Source organism: Pipistrellus hanaki, assembly GCF_964339955.1.
Source record: "Pipistrellus hanaki genome assembly, chromosome: 14".
In the NCBI taxonomy this organism is placed as follows: Eukaryota; Metazoa; Chordata; class Mammalia; order Chiroptera; family Vespertilionidae; genus Pipistrellus; species Pipistrellus hanaki.
This window is the reverse complement of record NC_140516.1, coordinates 29,450,079-29,473,059: the sequence shown is the minus strand read 5'-3', so window position 1 is coordinate 29,473,059 and position 22,981 is coordinate 29,450,079. Positions and strand designations below refer to the sequence as shown.

Below are 22,981 nucleotides of genomic sequence, written 5' to 3'. Positions count from 1 at the left end.
CAGGACTTCATAGCAAGAAACACACACACACACACACACACACACACACACACACACACACCCCTCTTACCAACCAGAGCAGAAGGGGAGAAAAAGGTGAAAGCAAAGATAGTGTTTTGCAGGTTATTGTCTAAAGGCAGTTTAATATTTATGAACACACACACACACACACACACACACACACACTGTCTTGAGGCTCCAGTTACAAGCGCTGCGTCATCTGTCAGATCACATGGTAATTGTTGCTATTTCCAGGATCAAGTGGCATAAAGCTCTCCCCCTAACCCCCACCCCACCCCACCCCACCCCACCCCACCCCACCCCTTTCCTTGGGTACCATCTAGCATGGAGTGATTGTTGTGTGATGGGGTGAGATCAGGCTCTCTGGCCCAGCCCTCCCAGCTAGGAACCAGACTCCTCTCTCGGTGGGGTGGCGCGCGTGGCTTTCTCACGGAGAGATTGGGAAAGCGGGGCGAGGGAGGAGGGGGTCTCCGGGGAGGAAGGGCAGCTCTAATTGGCTTCTCAATGAAAGATAATCACCTAGTCCCCCGGGAGGCTGGGGATTAGCACTCTGCCTCTTGCTCTCTCCACTGCTTTCAGACTTCTCCTCCTCCTCCCCTAGGAGCGGAGCAATCAGTCCATTCAGCAGAAGTGGATGGAAGAGCGCGGCTCCTGGCGAGGACGAGGGGAGTGAGTACTCGGCGCCCATTCACTGCTCGCTCCGCGCCCGCCTCGCCCGCCCGCCCGCCTGCCCGCCGGTCGCCGTCGCCCCGGGAAAAGTTTAGCCGAGGGGCTCCGGGGGGCAGACATGGGCGATCTGGAGGAAGACTTCGCCAAGATCCTCCTGCTCAAGGAGGAGCGGATCAAAGAGCTGGAGAAGCGGCTGTCGGAGAAGGAGGAGGAGATCCAGGAGCTCAAGAGGAAACTGCACAAATGCCAGTCGGTGCTGCCCGTGCCCTCCACCCACATCGGGCCCCGGACCACCCGGGCGCAGGGCATCTCGGCGGAGCCGCAGACCTACAGGTCCTTCCACGACCTCCGACAGGCGTTCCGGAAGTTCACCAAATCCGAAAGGTAGGCGCCTGGCAGGGCGGGGGCCGGAGGAGAGGCGCCGAGGCCACCGCTCCCGGGTCGGGGGCCCGGCCGCCGGTGGTCCCGGGTGGAGGCTGCGGGGCTGGGGGGCTGGCCCGCGCCCGGCTGCTCTCCTGCGCCCGGAGAGGGGGTGGCCCCTCGGCCCAGGATGGGAAGTGTTTATTTTTATTCCTGCCCATCACGTGCTGTGCCGGCCTCTGCGGGGCTGGGAAAGGCGAGCTCCTCCGGGAGGGAGACGTGCCCCGGCGGGCGGGCGGCGTGGGGGTGGGGAGGAGGGCCAGGAAAGTTTGTCCGCGCCCCTAACTCGGGCACTCTGCACCCCGTCTTTTGGGCTGTTGGGCTGTCTTTCCTTTGCGCGCCCCTTGTGGGGGGCACCCACTCTGGGACCTGACCTTGCCCAGCCCGGGGTCTAGACAGCTTCCCCCTCCCTCCCCCCAGGAGGCTACCCGGCCCCAGACCCAGGCCGTAGGGCACGCTCCCTGGGGCCGCTGGGACCGTCTGGGGAGGGGACTGGACAGGGTTGGGCTCAGTTTAGGGGACCGCACGTCCGCAGAGCCCAAGCCCGAGGGGGCGGGCGCAAAGGCAGGGCAGTAACTTCTGGGGCATTCGGGGATCCGGCCTCAGGGATGGGGCGGGGGGGAGGGATGAGGGATGGGGGGTTTATTCACAGGGTCACTTTCCAGGCATCTGTGATGTCAGCGAGAAAAACTGCAAAGGAACCCCAGTTTCTGGATGTGCCTTTGCTCTGTGCCCCTCTCAGAAGCGCCACGCCTGGGTTTGGCTGGCCGGGGTGTGGAAACCTTGCACCTGAGGCGGGTTTGGGGCTGCTGGCCAATGCCCCTCCTGGTCTGCCTTCCTTTGGAGTCTCTCTCCCTGGGAAAGACAGCAGGAAGGGGGCGGGGTGGTATTTCTCCAGGCGCCTCCAGGCTCCTTCCTCCCCTCCGCTCTGGGACTGGAGGAGCCCAAAGCTGCCCATAGTGCAAAGTTATTATACGTGCCGCTAGTTCTGGTTCGGGGTGTGCAGGCGAGGCCGGCTGGTTCGGGCCACAAGGAGGAGGAAGCTTTTGCACTCCAGCCGCCGCCTGCCCGCCTGCACCGGAGAAGGCTGATCGATTGGCTGCAGCATTAAAGCGCCTCTGGACATTAGGGAGAGGAAGTGCAGACTCCAGAGCCCATTACGGGCTTTTAGTCTCTGGAAGTGCATGGCCCAAAGTGCATTCTGCAGGATATTGAATATTCCATTAGGCGCGCCTCGGTGCCCGCCTCCCTCTTACCCCTTCCCTCTGCTTAGATCACTTGGTGTCTGGGTTTGGGGCTCCAGGGACCCCTGAATGAGTCCCCTCCCCTTAGCGCTCCGACTTGGAGGCAGCACTTCTAAAAAAGAGCATGTCCTGTGGTGGGGTTTCCATCCAATCCTGGACCCTCAGTGTCCCTCCACCCCCACCCTGTCAATGCACCCCTTTCTTGTCTGTTTCCCTCGCGTATTGATTACAGGATTTGTGTGGGGGCGGGGCGGGGAGGAAGTTGGGCAGCCTGTAAGAGCTATTAAGTCTGCCTGGAGCTGGGACTGGGTGCGGGGAGGGAGGAAACCAGAAAGAATTTGCCTTGGGAACTCTTAGGAACTGCGGGCCCCTTCGGAACAGACTTCTTTGGGGGCCGCTTTCGGATTTCCTGAGCGACACTCCACTTCTGAGATGACACCGTCCACATGGCACCGCCGCCTTGACTTTCCCTATCAGATGGAGCAGCGGATCCCTTCCATCTGGAGGCCAGGACTGCACCCCGAGCCTCTTGTCCTTGCCCTTGGCTGGGAAGCTGCTGCAGGGACTTGCCTCAGCCCTGGGCCCCGCTGCGCATTCCTCGGTCGCTGCCCTGCCCCAGCGGCAGCTGGAATCAATCTGCCCACCTCCTTAGGAAGCCACTCCATCAGCGGTCACCCGGCAGCTGCTGCTGGCCTCCCGGGTGGCCGGGCTGGGGCTTTATCGCATTTTTGAAATTGCAGATCTCTGTCCGGGCCGTGCCCCTCAGAGAGCCACCAGCAGCACCCCTGCCCAGCACAGAGATGTCACCAAGGTCTGGGGAGGACAGAGGAAACCCTCCCAGGGTCCACTGTCATTCGGAGCTAACTCTCAAAGAGGCACTTTCATTGTCCTTGACGAGAAATCTCTCTAGGAAAGAAAGGAGGTTTTGTGTGTCCTGGGAGGGACTGGCTGATCTTTCCTGTGTGCACATTGTCCAGTCCTCCCCGTTTCTCTCCTTCCGCCCACTCCCCATCGCTTTGGTGTTAGGGTGAAGAACACCCTAGGAATGGATCATGCGCAGTGTCTGAAGCATGGATTCCTTCCTTCCTTCCTCTCCTCACTGATTTACCCTGGGACAGAGGGTAAACTTTTTCTACCTCAGCACTTAAGTTTTATGCTTTCCAATGGAAGCATGGACTGTATTTTCGGCAAGCTGACTCAATAGAGTGTAAAAACGTTGACAGGTATACTATATGGGAATAGGAGCCGTTGGAAGTAGGTACTCATCCTAACACTTAAGGAGACAGTACTAACAATTATCATCGGCAAGACCCCTTATTTTGGCCAAGAAAAGAAAAATTTAAAAAGAATGTCTAGGATACAACAGTTAACAAACAAGACACTTTTAAAATAAAGTGTTTTCTTTTAAATTTTTAGATATTTAGATTTGGGGAGTATATATCCCCTCAGCTCACACACCACTGGTTAAAAGGTATGCCATTCTGACAAGCTAACCCAGGCTGAAAGAGACAGCTTTATTGCAAAGCTAATGTTCTATTACAGTTGCTCTAGGATTTGAATGATGACTATTCATGCTACAGGTTTGTTTCAAACTTTATGAGAACACCCACTTTATGTACTAACAAGAAAAGAAATATCTTTTGAGAGTATAGGAGTTGAATTTGATGGGCTTCTGGAACCATAAAATATTTTTTTGCCTGTAATCCCTCTTTTAGAAAATGATTGCACTCTAAAACAATTACCTATCAGGTGACAAAAATATCTTGTGCATTTCTTGCTGTGGAAAGAAATGGGAAAATTCACCGACCGTTGTAATCAAGTCAGTGCAATTAACCAGGTTTCCATGTGTCCACAGAGGGTAAATTTTCATTAAGAATGATCTAAGCATCTAAGAAATGCTTGGATGGAAATTATACCAGGAAAGGGAAGATCTGAGCTTTCAGCATAAGTATCAAGTGTACAATACGATGGTCCTGTTTTAAAAAGAAAACATCCGACTTATTGCAGTGCTCATTTTCAGTCCCTTTAGAAATGTCCAGTAGGGATCAATTGATCGTCATGGAAAACTGTAGGCTGTTTTGGAGGAGGATGATATTTTAAAATTTACATATCACTTTTTGGCAAAAATAAATAAATAAATAAAAAATCCAAGTGTTTTACATGGTTTTCTGTGAATTCTTAATGCCCTGCATGCATATACTCCTCATTAAGAGTTATCTATTATCCTAACTCTTCCCCTTAGTTTGTTATACACACTTAAATTCCTTATTTTGGTTGTCCACTTAGCACATGGTGGTTGTTTTTAAATTGCCTTAGGTAAAGGCTAGAATCACTATTAATCTGTTATAGGAATAATGTATTCCAAAGCTATGTGAGCTATTCTTGTCACAAATCACTTGATTCTTGATGATGTAAATTCATTGCTTTGAACTTGAACTTCCTTCCACTGGGACACGGATGCTTTGGGATGGATGCCCTAGAAAACTCATTGCCTTTTTGCATTTCTGATTTGATTCAGGTCTGGTTATCCCGAAGACTAAATCAGAGGATTTGGCCTAATTTTGATACAAGTAACTTCAATAAAACAAGTGGGTACCAGCTGAATTCTGGGCCCAGCTCACTCATTGTTCATATAGAAAATACACAATGCTTTAAAATAGCAATGACGACAATAATAAAGATAGCTAAACTCAACTATGCTCTTTACCTACCTTAATCTTTTTCTCATCATTTTCTCACAAAGATTCTGAATGACATATGCTTTTCACAGGAGGAACCTGAGGCTTGAAGAAGTTCTCACTTGCTTAATTAAGATCTTACAGCTAGCAGGTGCTATACGTCTCAAACCCAAATCTTGTAGTTTTTTAGAAGCCAAGTTCCAAACTGCTACACTACCTAGCCTTGGAACTTGGCCAGTTCAGTCTCAGTAATTGGTGAATCCTTTCTGTAGGAAGACATGAACCTGCCCCAAGTAAAAATGGAATTAAAAAAAGAAGTCTTAGAGCCAGCACTAAACTGTGAACAGGTGATCAATGTTCCCATCATATATTCCTTGGGTATGCTGTGCCAGGTTGGAATTTCCTCAGGCTGTTCTGCTTTTGGGATTGTCATCTACCTCTTTCCATCTTCTTCCCTCCTAACCTAGCCTCGCCAGCTCAGTGACAGGCCACAGGCAAAGCTGATGACTGGTGCAGTTGTAAAAATGATCTTGGCTTCCTCTTTTGGGTACTATTCACTCTGTCCTTTGCCTGTTGCCTTGTAGGTCCCTGATGCTAATCCCTTCAATGCCTACCTATTTAGCCTACCATCCAAAGGAATTTATTACTGACAGTATATCAACATGTTAGGCAAGTAATCATTTCTCAGTTAACATAGTGATGTTCAACAAGAGCTTCTGGAGGAGGACATTCCTGTAGTATACTTAGACAAATAATATGAATGAAAAGAGCTTCAGGGGAGGCACGCTGAGGAGAGGGGAGGATTTTTAGATAGGAGGGCTTCTTGAAATTTGAAGATAATAGGTTTTGAGCATAAGCACATCATACCTACTTTCAGTGAGCACTGTATAGGAGGAGTGGAGTACCTTGCTTTTAGTGATGACAAAACTGAGCCGAGTAATTACTGACATGCCTTTTAAAGGATCTCAGAAATAGGAAGATGACTAAGGTTTCCTAATTTTGCACCAGTTCCAGAGTTGGTGAATCGATGTCTTCAATTTATCAGCTGTTTATACTGCTTATTTAAGATAGAGACTTTGCTGTGTAGTTTGTTTAGGTTCTGGAATTATGTGCATTTTATAAAAATGTATTCAGAGTACACTAGAAGTTCTCCTTCTTTTGGAATCATTGATTGAAATTTAGGTTGATCGTTTATATTTACTCATGTTCTCATTGGAAATTTGACTGACCCTCATGAAACTACTTCTGTAACAGACCTGAAAAAAACAAACAAAAGATGTCATATATTTTCTCTCTTTCCTGGCTAAATGCCTCTCACCATGCTGTGTAGGAGATGCTGAGAGTGCATTAAACCCTTTCTGTTGATAAGATTTTCAGGTGATTTCATCATTACACTGAGTATGAATAATTATTTTCATTTGCCATTGAGAATTTGCTTATCAGAGTTCAGGACCCTATGTTATCTAGGATTCTTGTAGCTCTTGGAAATTGCTGTGAGCTCTGAGATAAACCAGGGGTAGCATATCCTGTTTCACAAAAGTGAAAGCTCAGAAGTTTGGGAATTGTTAAAAAAAAAAAAAAATAGTGACCTTGAGTCTAGGATTGTTGGCTTGCTGTGCTGTGGAGTTCCTGAAGGGAAAAGTGGCTTTACCTATATGTATATGCTTTTCTGTATGAGTAATGTATATGTGTATGCATGTGTCTATATGTACAAATATATATGTATATATATATATATTGCCACTTTATTCATTTTTATGTTTTATACTTAGAGTGGTTAGTATTCTGAAATCCTCCAGGTTGAATTCACTGCGCTGGAGAAAGGAGGATTTACTTTTTGGGTTATGACTGTAAAATAGATCTGGCATCTTGAAGTTTGTCAAATGCTTATGCCTGGTATGAGGGCACGTGGTCCAATATTGCTTCTCAGAGCAGGGTGCTGCCACTAGAACCAATCTCTGTTGCTCCTGGTTGAAATACTACCTTCTATTTTCACCCAGTGACAATTTCACCTCCTTCTATTTGTTCCTGGATGTACTTTGTTGTGTGTGTCTCTTTTGGGTCCGTGTGTTCTTCTGTTCTGGCTTGACTGGTTAACCTGCCTATCAATTTCACTTGTAAACACGTGCAAACACAGAACACAGTTCCTGCTCAAGATATTACTCTAACCTTTTAAAGTCTTTCATGTCGTTAGATGTTTCAGATGTTATACAATTTAAATTTCCTAAAGTTTGAAAAATTATTAGTTGTCCCTATTGAAAATATATAATAGTTTAAAACATGTGCTCAATGAAAAATTGGTATTTCCAGAAGTCTATCTTGAAATAGATTTATTGTAATATATAAAGACTGATAGTAGAACTAATCTCCCTACCTTACTTATTGTTGTTCTTAAACAATATATTCTTTTTCTTTTAACCTTACTTTACATTACTCAGTAAACAGTACTGGAGGGTCTCAGACCAGTATTCACCATGCTGCTTTTCTTTTGAACATTTAAATATTATTTCTTACATGGCGATGTGATGTAGTAAAAACTCATACTACCTTAGAAAATATATAGTTTTAAATGCAATCAGTATAAGTTTTGATTGACTAGAAGGTTTAAAAATACTTCCTGTAATTTGTCTTATCCAGAGTGCTAGTTGGGTACTTAATGTTTTTTAAGTGCCTATTGACTTGACATATTCTTGGAAATTAGTTCAAAGTTGTTAATATATTGATACTGGGAACTGATTTAGATTGAATTTGTTATGTGTATGAGCACTTTGATAGCACTTTGGCGTGCAAGGTGACAACATCAATGTGCTGATATTACGAATGTTTATTAAGGCAAATCTAATATGAGATCTTCTATAATTAAGTTTTTACTTGCGATAAAGATTATACTACTGCATTCTTAAATTATTCTCTTCGTTAGACTTGTTGCTAATTCAAATGGTCCCTTTTTTCCTAGTGCAATTTAGAGAGTGCTTCAGAATGTGTTTCACATCCTCAGATGTGCCTTTATTTGAGCATTCTGACCTATACTGCTGCCAAAATGCTGCTGATACACTTTATAGGCATCCTAAAAATACTTGTACGTTAGCTTCTTACAAATATTGTTGTTCAGCTACATGACACAGAGATTATCTAATGAGCAAACCTAAAGCCTTTGGGTAAATGTTAATATTTTTCTGGATTCCGCTCATTGCCCTCGTGGTGTGGGTAATGTTCATTTCATACATCGCACATCACCAAGGAGCTTAGCTACCTACGCTGACATTTCTCAAAATAGAAATTTTTGGTATGTCTTAGGTTGTAAACTCCTGAGTGGAAACCAGATCTATTTACAGTAAAAATTCCAACCAAATAAAAGCCTGAGCTTTCCATACTTTCCTCTTTGCACAAGCTAATTTCAGAGAAAGGGGAAGAGCAGTGCATAGTTAGAATGTATTAAAAACAAACAAAAATTTAAAAAATGAGCTTTTTAGAGAGTAAAACCAGTTCATATTCTGTTTAATCACCCCTCAGAGAATAAAGTCACTCTAAAATATTAAATATAATATCCTCTGTCTTACTCTGGCAGATTTTAGCTGTGATAACAGGTAGGGTGTATATTTGATTCCTTGTGAGGTTCGAGTGAGCAAATGGTAGTTGAAAAACAAGAAATTGTGAATGATCTGTTTCTTAGAAAATAAGGTTGAGGGCATTCACAGGCGTCTCCCCAGGGATAGCTTTTCGCTTGCATGCCCATTGGCTCTCTGGGCTGGTGGGATTACAGATGTAGGGCAGGAAATTGTACACAATCCACGGGCGGTCTTGTCTTTTCACAAGAGTGTGTTGCACATGGGAACATCCATCCATCTTGTGAGTCACTGCAGAAAGAATGCCTGAGAACCTCTGGTCTGAACTGTGGTTCTAAAAAAATCAAAATCTTGACCCCATGTCCCTTAAAGCTACATATTTATAAATAATGGTTGTTAGATACACCACAGAGCAGCATTTCCCAACGTGTGATGTTCATATTACTAGTGGCATCAGGGATGCTACTAGATGCTACACAAGTGAATTTATTTATAGTGACAGGGATTTTAATGGTGTTGGGGGAAAATATGTTACAATCACATCAAGTTCGTGCGCGGTGGTGATTATTACTTAGACACACGCTAAGCACAGATGTGTGTAACAGATATGGGCCCACCGATAAAGATGGGAAAGATTATTTTCAACAAGGAGTGAAATGAATTGTTTCCTTGCTCACCTCTACCCTGTTTAGGAAGATTCTCGAGAATCGAGTTCTCCGTATCTGTCTTCTGATGACTTTTTGGAGGATTGTCAACTTCTGCCCATGAGTGGAGTGGGGACATAGAGTTGGATGGAAGTAGTGGCTTTTATAAAATATACTCTTCCTCTGGTGATAAATCAGTCTGGCTAAGGGGTCATCATTTTAATATGTCATCAGAGAAAAGTGATTTCCTCCCAGATTGATGAATCCCTTTGCCATGCCAAGGCGGGGGTCAGAGGTGAACAGGGCAGCCAGGAATAATAAAGGGCTGCTGGGTGGCTGGTCTCCATCCCGCTGGGGCTGCTGGGAGCTCTGTTTTCCCAGAGTGAGTCTCCTCTCTTTTCCCCAGGTTCTTCCTCACATCCACACAGTCCGTGCCCAGGGCTCTGAAGGATGATAGTGCGGCGCTTTATAGCCAGAAACACATGATGCTTTTTTTTTATTCTTTCTTTATAAAAATACAATTTGGGAAAAGCTGAAAAGGGAAAATTTTTCATGAAATACAAATATATTTTCCTGAAATTTGCATTCCTTTTGCTTGAAAAGATATACTAGATTAATCAAAATAATGACTTTTTTAAATATTAAAAGAATGGTGTGCATAAATGAGAAAGATATAAGGGAAAAGGAAATATTTTATAGGCAGTAGGAGAAATTTGCAACCATCCTCCTTTTCTAGGGCTTAATGAAAGGTATCTTTCTATCTACTTAAAAAAGGGAGTTTTTAAAAAATATATATTTTATTGATTTTTTTACAGAGAGGAAGGGAGAGGGACAGAGAGTTAGAAACATCGATGAGAGAGAAATATTGATCAGCTGACTGCTGCACAGGCCCCACTGGGGATGTGCCTGTAACCAAGGTACATGCCCTTGACCGGAATTGAACCTGGGACCTTGCAGTCCACAAGCCGACGCTCTATCCATTGAGCCAAACCAGTTTAGGCAAAGTTGTTAAGTTTTGACTATATTTTGGTACCCTCCAAAAGATTGGGGTTAAGGGAGTTGGAGGTAGAGGATGGGAGAAAGGAAGAGCCAGAGGGAAAAGGAGAGGGAGAAAGATGGAAATGTCAACAATTACCACAAGATGGCAGCAGGAGAATAATATTTAAACAATTGTGCAACTAGTAGTTTGAAATGGCCTGTAGTTGAATTTTAAAATCTATTCTCAAACATATCTTTCTTAATGTTACGATTCAAGTGTTTTGGAAAGTGTATCATCCATTACGCATGGCATTTTATTTTTCCAGTTAGTAGTAATCTGAGGGAGTGTGTTTAAAAAGCCCAAGTGAAGTATTCTTAAAGAAAAGAGAAATGAAGAGTGCACTTAGTGTGGCAGGGTCTTTGAACATGGATCTCAGTCTGAGGGAAATTCCTAAAATCCCTGTGAGGAAGCCTCTGGCCTCATACTTGGCCGAGAGAAATAGTGGAAAATTAATAGCAGTAAGAAATATGTGTGTGAGTTCAGAGAATAATAATGGAAATGGTTTCCTACTCACTCCCCCTTCCCCACATGAAAATGAAAAGTCAATTGTTACAGGAAAAAAATTAGATCAGCTATTAGAAGAAAGAAACTTCTAATAGCTTCCATAGGTTGTTTGATCTTCTTGGTAGTCCTGTGATTCTAGATAATTGAGTGAAGTTTAACATGGCCAGTTATAGTTAGTCTGAGATTCTTCTTAGAAATTAAAAAAAAAAAATGTAGTTAATATGATTATTTACATCTAAATGTTTTTGAAAGCAAAACAAAGTGTTTTATGGGATACTGTAAATATCAACTGGCTTTGAACAATTGTAGGGCCAGATCTCATGGACCTTATGTTTTTGAATCAATGTTCCCTTGGAAAGTGCCATTCAGTTCCCTTGGAAAGTGCCATTCAGTCTCCTTGGAAAAGGCTATTTCATTCAGTCTGTGACTGCTCTCATGTTGAAACCCCAGGGGACCGGAAGTGATGCAGTCTTGCTGATGGCATTATCTGTGATTTAACACTGAGGAGAAATGTTCTTATTTTGGTCTGTCCCAGTAACCAAGGGTCAATGCCAAGAACGAAGTTGTACTGTGCGTTAAAAGAAGTCCATTCTGAATTAAGGCGATTCCTTGGCCTCTTTAATTGGTCTCTTTGCTCAGATATTGTTAGGTGGTGCCTAGATAAACAATCACGACTGGACATGGAGAAAAGTTATCATAGAGCAAGCACATTTGGACACAATATGTGAGAATGAAATTGCCTTTGTAAAAAGTGTTCTGGAACTTTGACATAGTCATTTGAAGCTGGCAATATATAAAAAATGCTTTTGGGGGGCAGTGATTTTGCTAAGTTACGAAAAAGAAATGTTATCCAGTCTGTGACTGTGAGACAGTATCTGGGGTAAATCGAATATAGGCTGTGCTTTCTGTTGTCCACATGGCCAAAAAAGAAAAATCTAGTTTCTATTAGACATGGGGAAGCAGGAGATCAGTAGCAGTATCTTTTGTTTTCTCTGATCTTTCTGGTTATTCAGACAAATCCCTGAAGTCTGGAGGCAGGGCTTGAGGTATCCTGTCTTTAAATCTCCTGGTTATCCTTGGCTCCTGGTGTTGTGATCCGGGATGTGCACACAAAGACAGACAGGCTGTGGACTCTCTGGGTTTCTGGATAGTAAAGGAATCAGGGGAAAGTTCTCTTTTGTGTGGTTTTGCCATCTCTACTCATCATGTTAAAATCTGGGTATAGTTTTTGATAAGAGCAGGTCCTGCACCTCAAATTTGCTGATTTTAATCTTTCCTTGGGCTATGGCTACTTCCTTGATTGTTTTAATGGCCAAAGTGATGCCTGCTTGTTGCCAGACAATGAAAGATATGCACCACTGTATCATCTTTTCCTCCCAGTCTTCTCCTACTTGTCCTCCAGCTAATGTTGACCTTTCTGTGTATTTATGCAAACCTTCTTATAGAGAGAACTTCCTTGCCCATTTGGAGTTTTCAAATTGTTTTTTTAAGTTGAAAGGAAATCATTCCACAATACGCATTAGCATTCTGCTGGGGTTTGTTGTTGTTCTTTGTTTAATAATAGCTCCCAGGATTCTTTCCAGACCAGTCCATATTGATCTTTCTAATAGCCCCATACTATCCCATAGTATTTATGTAGTTCAGCTTATTAATATAGATATTACTTGTGTGTTTTTTGTAAGCATAAACAGCACTGCAACTAATATCCTTGTACACATTTTCTCATGGTTTTTTATTTATGTATGGGATAAATTCCTAAAATTGAGTTGCTCATTTCCTATATGACCTTTTTTGCTTATGTGATTGTGCAAACACTCTATGAGAGAAATAATCTCTAGTCCTTTCTGTTAAAGATAAAAGTATGCTAGTGTTATTGACAAAGTTAATTTTCTATATTAAAGACAGAACTTAAAAAAAAAATCAAACATGTATCCATAGCAGTAACCTGTGAAACATTCTTCTTTCTTTTTTATACTTGAGTTGCTTTCATGAGAACAGTTTTTTTTTTAAATTATTTTTTTAAAAATATATATTTTTGTTGATTTTAGACAGGAAGGGAGAGGGAGAGAGAGATAGAAACATCTATGATGAGAGAGAATCATTGCTTGGCTGCCTCCTGCAAACCCCCAACTGGTGATTAAGCCCACAACCCAGGCATGTGCTCTTGACTGGAATCAAACCTTTCAGTCCTCAGGCTGACACTCTATCCACTGAGCCAAACTGGCTAGGGCTCATGAGAACACTTTTTGAAGCAATGTTTTTCATATTTAGAAAGTCCATATTATGCTTTTGGCATATATATATATATTTAAGTTGAATATATATATATAAAGTTGAATAAAACTCTTGAATTCCTACAATGTGATTTTGGAAGTAAGGATAAAATTGTTTATATATAATGCTCTCAAGTAAAGGAATTAATTAAAGTTTTTCTTTAAGAATCACATTGATTTGTTTTTCTTTCATTAAAATACATTTTTGATACTTTAAAGATGCTGAAGAACTTGCTCCCACTTGGGAAAATACCAGATTCCAAGTCTCTCAGCTACATTTTTTTTTAAAAAAGACTAGTGGGAAGATTTGGACATATATGGTATTAGAACTACTCAGTGGAGCTTTCTTTTTATAGGATGGTAACCTCTAGTAGAGTTTTCTTTCCCTTTTTTTTTTTTTTAAATCATTGTGATGGTATTAGACTAGATTTATTGAAAAGTATCTTTGCAAACATTTACTGGGACCAGAATTTAGTCATTAAAGGTAATTAATCATGAAGTTGAAGCCAAAAAAATGAAAAGGTTTTGGGTAGAAAGAATAATCTTGGAAATTTTAGCCTAGTTTTATAGAAATGTATCATGATGATTAAAATTATAGTCTTTAGAGTCGCAGACCTGAGATTTAACTCTGGCTTCTCCTACATATACTGGCTGTGTGATTTTAGATGAATTACTTCATCTCTCTGAGCTTTAGTTCCCATATCTATAAAATAGGAATAATGATAATTCCTTCCCATAAGGCTTTGCATCCTGGGCATACCCCATACATGTTTGTGGAATAAGGGAAAGAACTTGTACAACTGAACATCCCCACCCTCAGAAATAATCCAATTAAAAATAGACAAAGGACCTGAATAGAGAGTTCTTCAAAGAGGACATATAGATGGCCAATAGACAAGATACTCATTGTTACTAATCATTAGAGATATTTAAATTTAAAACCATAATTAGATATTCTCTCACATCTGTCAGAATGGCTATCAACAATAAAACAATAAACAACAAATATTGGCAAGGATATGGGGAAAAGGGGGTGTGGATTGGTGCAGCCACTATGGAAACACTATGAAGTTTCCTCAAATAATAAAAAATGGAATTGCCATAACCGGTTTGGCTCAGTGGATAGAGCGTAGGCCTGCGGACTGAAAGGTCCCAGGTTTGATTCCGGTCAAGGGCTTAAACCTTGGTTGCGGGCACATCCCCAGTAGGGGGTGTGCAAGAGGCAGCTGATCAATGATTCTCACTCATCAATGTTTCTAACTCTATCCTTCTCTCTTCCTCTCTGTAAAAAATCAATAAAATATATTTTTAAAAAATTGAACTGCCTTATAATTCAGCAATTTGATTTTTGAAACTATATCTGAAGAAACCAGAAACACTGATTTGAAAGAATATATGCACCTCTCTGTTCGTTGAAGCATTATTTATAATAGTCAAGATTTGGAAGCAGCCCAAATGTCCATCAGTATATGAGTAAATAAAAAAGCTGTGGTACATTTATACAATGGAATATTACCTTGCCATAAAAATGAAGGAAATCTTATATTTGAGATAGCATGGATTGACTTGGGAAGTATGATGCTAAGTAAAATAAGCCAGTTAGAGAAAGACAAATGCCATATAATTTCTAATGAATCTAATGAACAACATAAATGGACAAACAAAATAGAAACAGACTCATAGAGTCAGGGAACAGATTGATAGCTGTCATAGTGGAGGGAGTTGGGTGGCTGGGTGACAAAGGTGAATGGATTAAGAAAACAACAACACCAAAACACCACAAACAACAATAAAAAAAACAAAAACAGACACAGACAACAGTGTGATTACTAGGCGAAAGGGGATTAAGAAGAGGTGGAAGAGGCCAAAGGGGAAATAAATGGTGGTGGAAAGAAACAATAAAAAAAAACAAAAACAGACACAGACAACAGTATTGTGATTACTAGGGGAAAGGGGATTAAGGAGAGGTGGAAGAGGCCAAAGGGGAAATAAATGGTGGTGGAAAGAGACTTGACTTTGGGTGGTGAGCAGAAGATGCAGTATGCAGATGATATGTTCTTGAGTTGTACACTTGAAACCTGTATGGTCTTATTAACCAACTAGAGGTCTGGTGCACTAATTTGTGTGAGAGTGGGGTTCCTAGGCCTGGCTAGTAATCAGGGCCAATAGAGGCTGTCTCACCTAGTCCCAATTGGGGCCCAACTGATCTGGACCTATTGGCCGGTGGGGGTGGGGGTGGGGACAGAGGGAGGCACCTCCAGAGGTTGGCTAGCTGGCTGGGGGAAGGAACTGGCCAGGGGAAGGAGCAGTGGGAGATTGGCTGGCCACAAGAGGTTGGCTTTGGAAGTGCACTGACCACCAGGGGCAGCTCCTGTGTTGAGCATCTACCCCCTGATGATCATAGCGCCAGGTTGACCAGTCATTCCAGTTGTTCTGGTTGTTCAGTCATAACAGTTTATATATATATGTATCACTTCAATAAATTCAATAAATAAATAAAGACAAAATAAAAATAATCAATAAAAGAGCTAGCAAGTGTATAACAATGGAAGGTTTAAAAAGTGTAAAGGTTTTTAAAAACTTTAGTTCTGGTATAAGCAAATCATAAAGCCTTATGCCTAGAAAGGATTTAGGAGATATCTTTGTTCATCTTCTTGGAGTAACAAACCATTAAAGACAAAGAATCAAACAAAAATCTTGAAGTTAAGAGTGATTGTCATTTGCTAATGTCAGGAAGCTTGTTAGTGACAATCCTGTGTCTCTTATTTGCCTTTCTAGCCCATCTTAAGTCTGTTCTGAACATCTTCACTGATGCCTGCAATGAAGGAAACTAGACATTTGTAACTTGGATCAATGGGACGGATACAAATGAGATGGTTAGGTGCCGTTTCCACGTTTTTAAAAATATATAAAATGTACACTGTGATTGTGCAGAGCAAAAGATACAACATGTACTCTTACCCAGGTTAGAATCCCAACCAACTCTAGACCATTTGTATAAGTTGCTTAGAAGAGCTATTTTCTAAAAGGCTCTGGGTTTATGAAACCCATAGTGGGCAATGGTAAGGCAGGAGCATTAGTATTCAGGAAAGAGACACTAGAGACCCAGGTAGAGCCAATCAGAATGGAGGCTCTGCAAGCTGGAACATCTCCATGGCCAGGGGTTGCATTTGTCACATTCCTTTAAGCTGGAAGCCTTGTTTTTCAAAGCTTTTCTCTTTCTATTCTCATTGTCTACTTAGTGTTCAGTCCTCTGACATGATGAGGCCATGCCTTTTCAGGCCTGGTGGAGTTGTGGGCCTAGTGATTTGGGTGGAGGCTTTTTGAATGTGTTTAATGGCGCAGTAGACAACTTACAAGCCTGAAAGGTGGAGGGGGAGGTGATTCACTGGATTTTCCCTGTTGGTGCCTGTCTCCCCAAGTTGACATCAAGTTTACACTTATATCTACTCTCAGTGCCCATGTGCAATTTAGAGACTGGTTCTACTGTATTTGAGCTTCTCAGTTGGACAAACACTATTACAGAGTTTATTTCTCCCAAGGCAGTTTGGAATGTTAGTCAAAGATGTGAGAAGACATAGGAAGCATTTGGGCAACTCATAGCAAGTGTCTGTTCTTACTAGCCTGCCACTGTCATGTAAAAATACATCAAAGCATCTGTCTCTTCAGTGGTTAAAAGCCTCATAAGTTTGTTGAGGTTAAATGAGCTCACACAGGTAACATTTAGAATGGTGCCTCAAATAGTCCTTTTATAAATGTTAACTCCTGTTCTTATTTATTGATTCTGACTTCATTTACCAAATAGATAACACATGTTTTCCCCCTCATAATATTAACTTCATACCTGGTTCTAATTCTGCTCATTGAAGTGGCCTGACTCTATTTTCAGAGTTATTTCATGAATCACAGATGACACTCTGACATTGGCCATATTTTAGGAATTACTTTTCCTGTCTTTAATTTTTATACATGGTATAGTCATGGCTTTCTTTCTGCAAATTTCACCCCTCCCTCCCTCAATATTTCCTTCATATTAGAAACTTACCATTCTTGTACTAGATTTGTTAAGACCTCCTCTGCAGCCACCTGCTCTCTGGGTAGAATAAACCTAGGGCTCCCCATATTGAGTTTTATATGGATCACCTAGGCAATCTTATTAATTGCAGATTCTGAAGCAACAGGTCTGGAGAGGGGTCTGAGATTCCTCCCCTCCCCCCACTCAAGGTAAGTTTTCTATGCTTATAAAGTACAATCATACACAGTAATACAAGCTAGTGTGTTATTGATATAATAGCATGGGTTACATTATAAGATAAACTTATTATCTAGGAAAGCCTAGAAGGAACATTCTGATATTTTTCTCCCTTCTAGACAACAGGTGCTCACAGCTGTATACTGAAAATGCTAATAGAAGAGGCGGTGCTTGGGTTTAATGTCTCATATTTTAGTCATGTTGCTTAACCTCAGTTTCCTGCTGGTAAAACAGGAATAAAAAAGCCCACCTAAAATTAATTGATGTTATGTACAAGATCTATCATAAGCATAGAGTAAAATGATAGCCATTGCTTTTGTAGTTTTCATTCTAGTATTCTGGAGAAAAAGACAAATGTGTCCTGAAATGACAGATGTGATCCAGAAAGAACTTTAGACCAGCTACAATGGGAAAATAAGAAATACAAATTCAGCTTTGGTAAGAGCTTAATGTGTGCAAGACACTTATTGGAATGTCTTATTGCTCTTCCCAACAATCCAATATTTTCTCATGGTGCCTCCAAGCAGGACCTAGTCCGTGTGTTTTGCACAGGTGAGGAGACTCATTCCAAACACACGAAGTGACTTATTCAGAAGCTGCTTGGCCCAGGACCATCTGGTTGTAGAGCCCTAACAGTGTATTAAATGACAATCACCACAGGTGCATAGGGACAGATATGAAGACACTGGCTAGGGGTGGGAGCTTAGATCATTCAAATGCCTAGTGCTTCTTAAACTGCTGGGTAGCTCAGTTGGTTAGATTGTCATCCTGATACACCAAAGTTGGGTGTTCCATCCTTGGTCAGGGCTCATACAGGAATCAAACAATGAATGCATAGATAAGGGGAACAACAAATCTCTCCCTTTTTCTCAAGTCAATAAATTAAAAAAAAAATTCAAAAACTACAGTGCTTATAAACATTTCATGGGAACTCTGTTAAAATGAAAATTCCTAGGATCTACTCCCAAATATTTAGACTTAATAGATTTGGCAAATGTGGTAACAGGAAAGTTGCCAGACCATCCTGGAGAAACTTACCACTCTTGTACTGGATGAAGCCTTAAGGAAGGTGACCAAATGTATTCATTTCCTGGTGGTTGCTATGACAAATTATCACTGACAGCATGGCTTCAAGGAACAGAGCCATGCTCTGGAGACTGGAAGCTTGAATTCAAGATGTTAGCAGCAGTGTGTGCTCTCTCTGAAGACTCTAGGGAGGGTCCTTCCGTGTCTCTTCCTAGATTCTGGTGGTTGCCTGGCATCTTTGGTGTTCTTTACAAATCTTTCTTCAAACCCAAGATATAAAGCTGTGACTTCTGAAGTTTGCTGACCCCTCTGGAAAGCGGTTTTGGATGAGGTGATGGGTGGAGAACGTAGATAGGTAAGGATATGATAAAGATTTCATAGAAGCTTTACCAAACTGCTGTTTCTAACTGCCCTTTCCTCCTCCCACACCTTTTTTTATTTATCAAATGATAAGGTGTTTGTTGATAGTTCAAATGAAAGTATTACACCCTTGTGTTTCCACAAAATGTCATAAAGCTTTGGTGGTTTTGATTCTCCTTTTTCCATGGTATGAGTTGTATAAAGATTTACAGGGAAGCTAAATTGAGCTTAAAATGAGAGACAACTAGTGCTTTTCATTTCTGTAGACTATAGTTTTCTTACCTGTAATTTTAGGGTAAAAGAAACTTTTATGTTGTAATTTCAACACTTAACTTCCCTATAATTTGGGTAAATTGTTCCTTTAGGGTTCCAAGGAACAAGTGGAATGAATATCAAAGAGGGGTAGTATGATATGGACAATTTTGTGGGTACATTTATCCAAATGATGTCAAAGTAGAAATTAATATTAGAAAAGCTCTAAACATTTTAATCAATTAAAATTATATAGTTTAAAGCTGCACAGTTATATTTAGACATAGATTTTTTTTTAGTTGACATTATTTTATACTAGAGGCCTGGTGCATGAAATCCACACATGGGTAGAGTCCCTAGAATTGGGAACCAGGGTGGGTAGTGGTGGTGGGGTGGGAGGGGCAGGACTGGCAAATGGGTGGAATGACCATCCTCTTGGTCCCTTTCCCCAGCTGGCAGGCTCTGATCTCTGATTGTGAATGGGGAACTAGGGTGGGTGGCAGGGCATGTAGGTGGTGCTAGGCCAACGCCCCAGCCCCACTGGTCACCCCACATACAGAGGGCAACCCACAGTCGGGGGGTGGGGCTAGTGAGCAGGCAGAACAGCTGACCTCTTGGTTCCTCCTTCTGGCCACAGGCTCCAACTGGAAAAGAGGAACTGGGCTGGGTGGAGGCAGGGACAGGGCCGGCTGCTGGCAGCCAGGGGAGATGGCCCTGATCGAAGGCAAGGCCTAGGGACCATCCCCTGTGCATGATTTCATGTGCCGGGCTGCTAGTGTATTAGAAAACAGAGTCAAGTTCTCAAAGGCTATGATGGACAAGAGCAGCGATTTATCATCCATGTACACCCTACACTCTCCTGTCATATCAAATATTTCCTAATGCTCTGATTATCCTGGAATGGAAAGCATCTGCACACATAACTATTGTGTATTTATGTACATAGTATCCTCATGATGATATAAACAAAAAGAAGAGGAAATAATGTATAATCAAATGATATGTGCTTGCATTGTCTAAGTTGGAGGTGACTACAGGAAAAGGACTACACAACAGGTTGAACTGAAGATGTAAAGTGCTTGCTCCTCTTCCTCAAATCATTTTTTTACAGCAACTGAAAACATACATTTATGTATGGATCACACCGATGCCAGTGGTGTTTTTGTTAAGTAACCCAATTTTCCAAATCAGTGAGCATTCATTGTAAAGTTTCTTACAAAAGCAAGTATCTACTTCCCTTAATTTACATGTAATTGCATTCTGATAAACTTAATATAATTTTAGATCACACAAAAATAAATATTTTGCTTATATGTAAAATGGATGTAGGTTCCAGGCTTAGAGAATTTTATACAAACTTCTGCTGTGTGAATGGCCAGTGAGAGATTTGAAAGCTACGTAGGCTGTAGAATGATTCTCTAATGTCTATTATTCTGTGGATTGTAGGAGATCATAACCAAAGAGCACCTTGTACATTTCCAAAGTGCCCACAAGGGGGCAGTACCACCCCCACTGAGAATTACTGGGCTAAAAGTGTTTCTCACCTTGGAATTATTGACATTTGGGTCCAATAATTCTTTGTCCTGTACCTGGAGGTGTTGGGACAGGTTGTCCTGTGCATTGCAGGATATTTAGCAGCATCTGGGCTTGTACTAGATGCTAATATCACTCTTTCCCACTACCAGTTAGAACACCTGAAAATGTATTCAGACACTGCCTACTATCTCCTGGGGGACATAGACACCCGTAATTGAGACCACTAACTTAACCAAAGATGTTTAATGGGGAATTGATGGAAAAAACATTCCCTTGGAAGTGACCCTGTGGAAGCATTTGTGAAAAGATATAGGGATTGTCTATAAGTATTTTATGGGTCAACCAGGCGATGTGATTCCTGTACATAAATACATGAACATATTTAGTTTTTATTTTATTTTTATCCTGTCTTACTCAATAAAGGACTTATGGCCGCTTAAAAAAAGGTGTAGAATCATTAAGGGAAAACTTGCTATTTTTGCTTTATTCTCAACTATTTATTCTCCAGCAGCATAGTGTTCCATCCTGGGTACTTTAACAGGGACAGTTATTTGTATATTCTATGGATTCTTCATGGTTTCAGCAGCAGAATGAAGACAAATGATTGCAAGTGTCAGTTCGGGTGGTAGTTTCCAGCTCAGGGTAGGGAGGACTTTCTAATAAAACTTCCTGATGGTTTGGACTAAGTTGCTTTGGGAGGAACCGCAAGTGATAATGGTCAAGGAGAGATTTGACAACTGGCCTTAGAAAAGTAGAATAATTTTTTAAGGTTGCAAATTACTCTGAGAGATTTATGTCCATTCATATTGCATCCCTTCTACAACCACCAGACTAAGTAGTCATTACCTCTGTAATTGAATACTTCCACTACTAGATAATTCAGTCACTCTCTTCCAAACCATTCATACCAACTATCCCTGTGTGCATCGTCAATGAGTGGCTGAGGAAGTACAGTGCCACTGGTCCTCAGAATTAAAGCACACATTTTAAAACATACTTAGTGACTATTAATTAATTAATTTATTCATTTAGCAAGTAATCATTTTTTCTCAATTTATTTTATTGACTTTTTACAGAGATGAAGGGTGAGTTAGAAACATCAATGAGAGAGAAACATCAATCAGCCGCCTCCTTCACAGCCCCCACTGGGGATGTGCATGCGACCAAGGTACATGCCCTTGACCTGAATCAAACCTGGGACCCTTGGGTCCAAAGGCTTACACTTTATCCACTGAGTCAAACCGGCCAGGGCAAGTAATCATTTTTTGAGTGCCTACTTTGTGCCAGTCATATTCTAGGCCCCAAGGGTGCAGTCATATGTAACCTCTAGTCTAGTAATAAAGGAAAGTCATAAGTCAAGGAACAATAAAAAAAAGTAAAATTTCAAATTGTGATAGATGCTAAGGAGGTAATAAAGATGCTAGAGTAGAAAGTAAAAGGGAGAAGGAGTTTATTTTAGATGGATTAGTCAAGATGGCAACTCTTATGAGGTGGCATTTAAACTGAGACCCAAAGGATGAGTATATTCTAATAAATGCAGAGAACACTTTAGACAGGAGCATGGATATGTATAAGGAACCAACACGGGGAAAGACATTGGCATGTTTGAGGCCCAGAAAGAAGGGCCACGAAGCTGGAATGCAGTGGTGACCAGGAGTGCGGTATGCAGTGAGTTTCCAGAAATACAGAGAGTTTAACCCTTGCGGGGGGGGGGGGGGGGGGGGGGGGGGGAAGGGGGGAGTAAAGTTTAGGGATATGATGTGGATCAAGGAGCCAAAGATCATGTATTCTAGCTAAATCACTATTTTTTTCTTGTTTCATCTGCAAAAGTACATGCCTCATAGAGTAGTTGTGAGGATGACCATTTGCAAAATGCTTAGCAAGGTATTTGCAATGATAGATGTTGTTACCAATGCGGCTGCTGCTGCTGCTACTACCAACCACCTGTAGCCTTGTCAACCATGTGAAGGTATTTGGGTTTTACTCTCAGAAGATAAGGCCATTGAAGGGCCTTTCATTTTGGACCCTTTTGTGAAACTTTCAAAGAGGAACCAATGGTGTTAACCTAATACCAAAACAGGCTATTGCTTAAAGTTTCAAGTGCACCATCCACAGTAAAATATTAGGTCTAGTAATAATTAATGTCATTTTCTAATACTTTTTAAAATCGAATTTATTTAAACAATACAACAAAATTTAATCAACAATATAGTTGCCGTTGTTTTCTACTACTTGTGCCCAACGCTCAGGAAGCATTTTAATCCCTCTGTTGTAAAATTCTTGTGATTTTGATGCAAAAAATTCGGTCAATGCATTTTTGAGGCATTCTTCATTATTAAATTTTTTTCCAAGAAGAAAGTTTTGCAAAGAACGAAACAAATGGTAATCGGAAGGGGCAATATCAGGAGAATATGCAGGTTGAGGGAGAACTTCCCATTCCAACTGGCGCAGTTTTTCAGCAGTGATTCTTGCAGTATGCGGTCGTGCGTTATCGTGG

The 22,981-nt window shown here is 41.6% G+C and overlaps 1 protein-coding gene across 1 annotated transcript in view; it reads left to right on the top strand.

The window, feature by feature from the left end:
• Positions 1 to 22,981, top strand: part of PRKG1 (protein kinase cGMP-dependent 1) — a 1,113,305-nt gene that overhangs the window by 74,571 nt on the left and 1,015,753 nt on the right. Inside the window, exon 2 of the mRNA XM_084903443.1 lies at positions 623 to 1,074. Within this exon, the coding sequence (XP_084759569.1) occupies positions 809 to 1,074 (266 nt within the window). The 5' untranslated portion in view covers positions 623 to 808. The remainder of the gene's footprint in view (positions 1 to 622; positions 1,075 to 22,981) is intronic.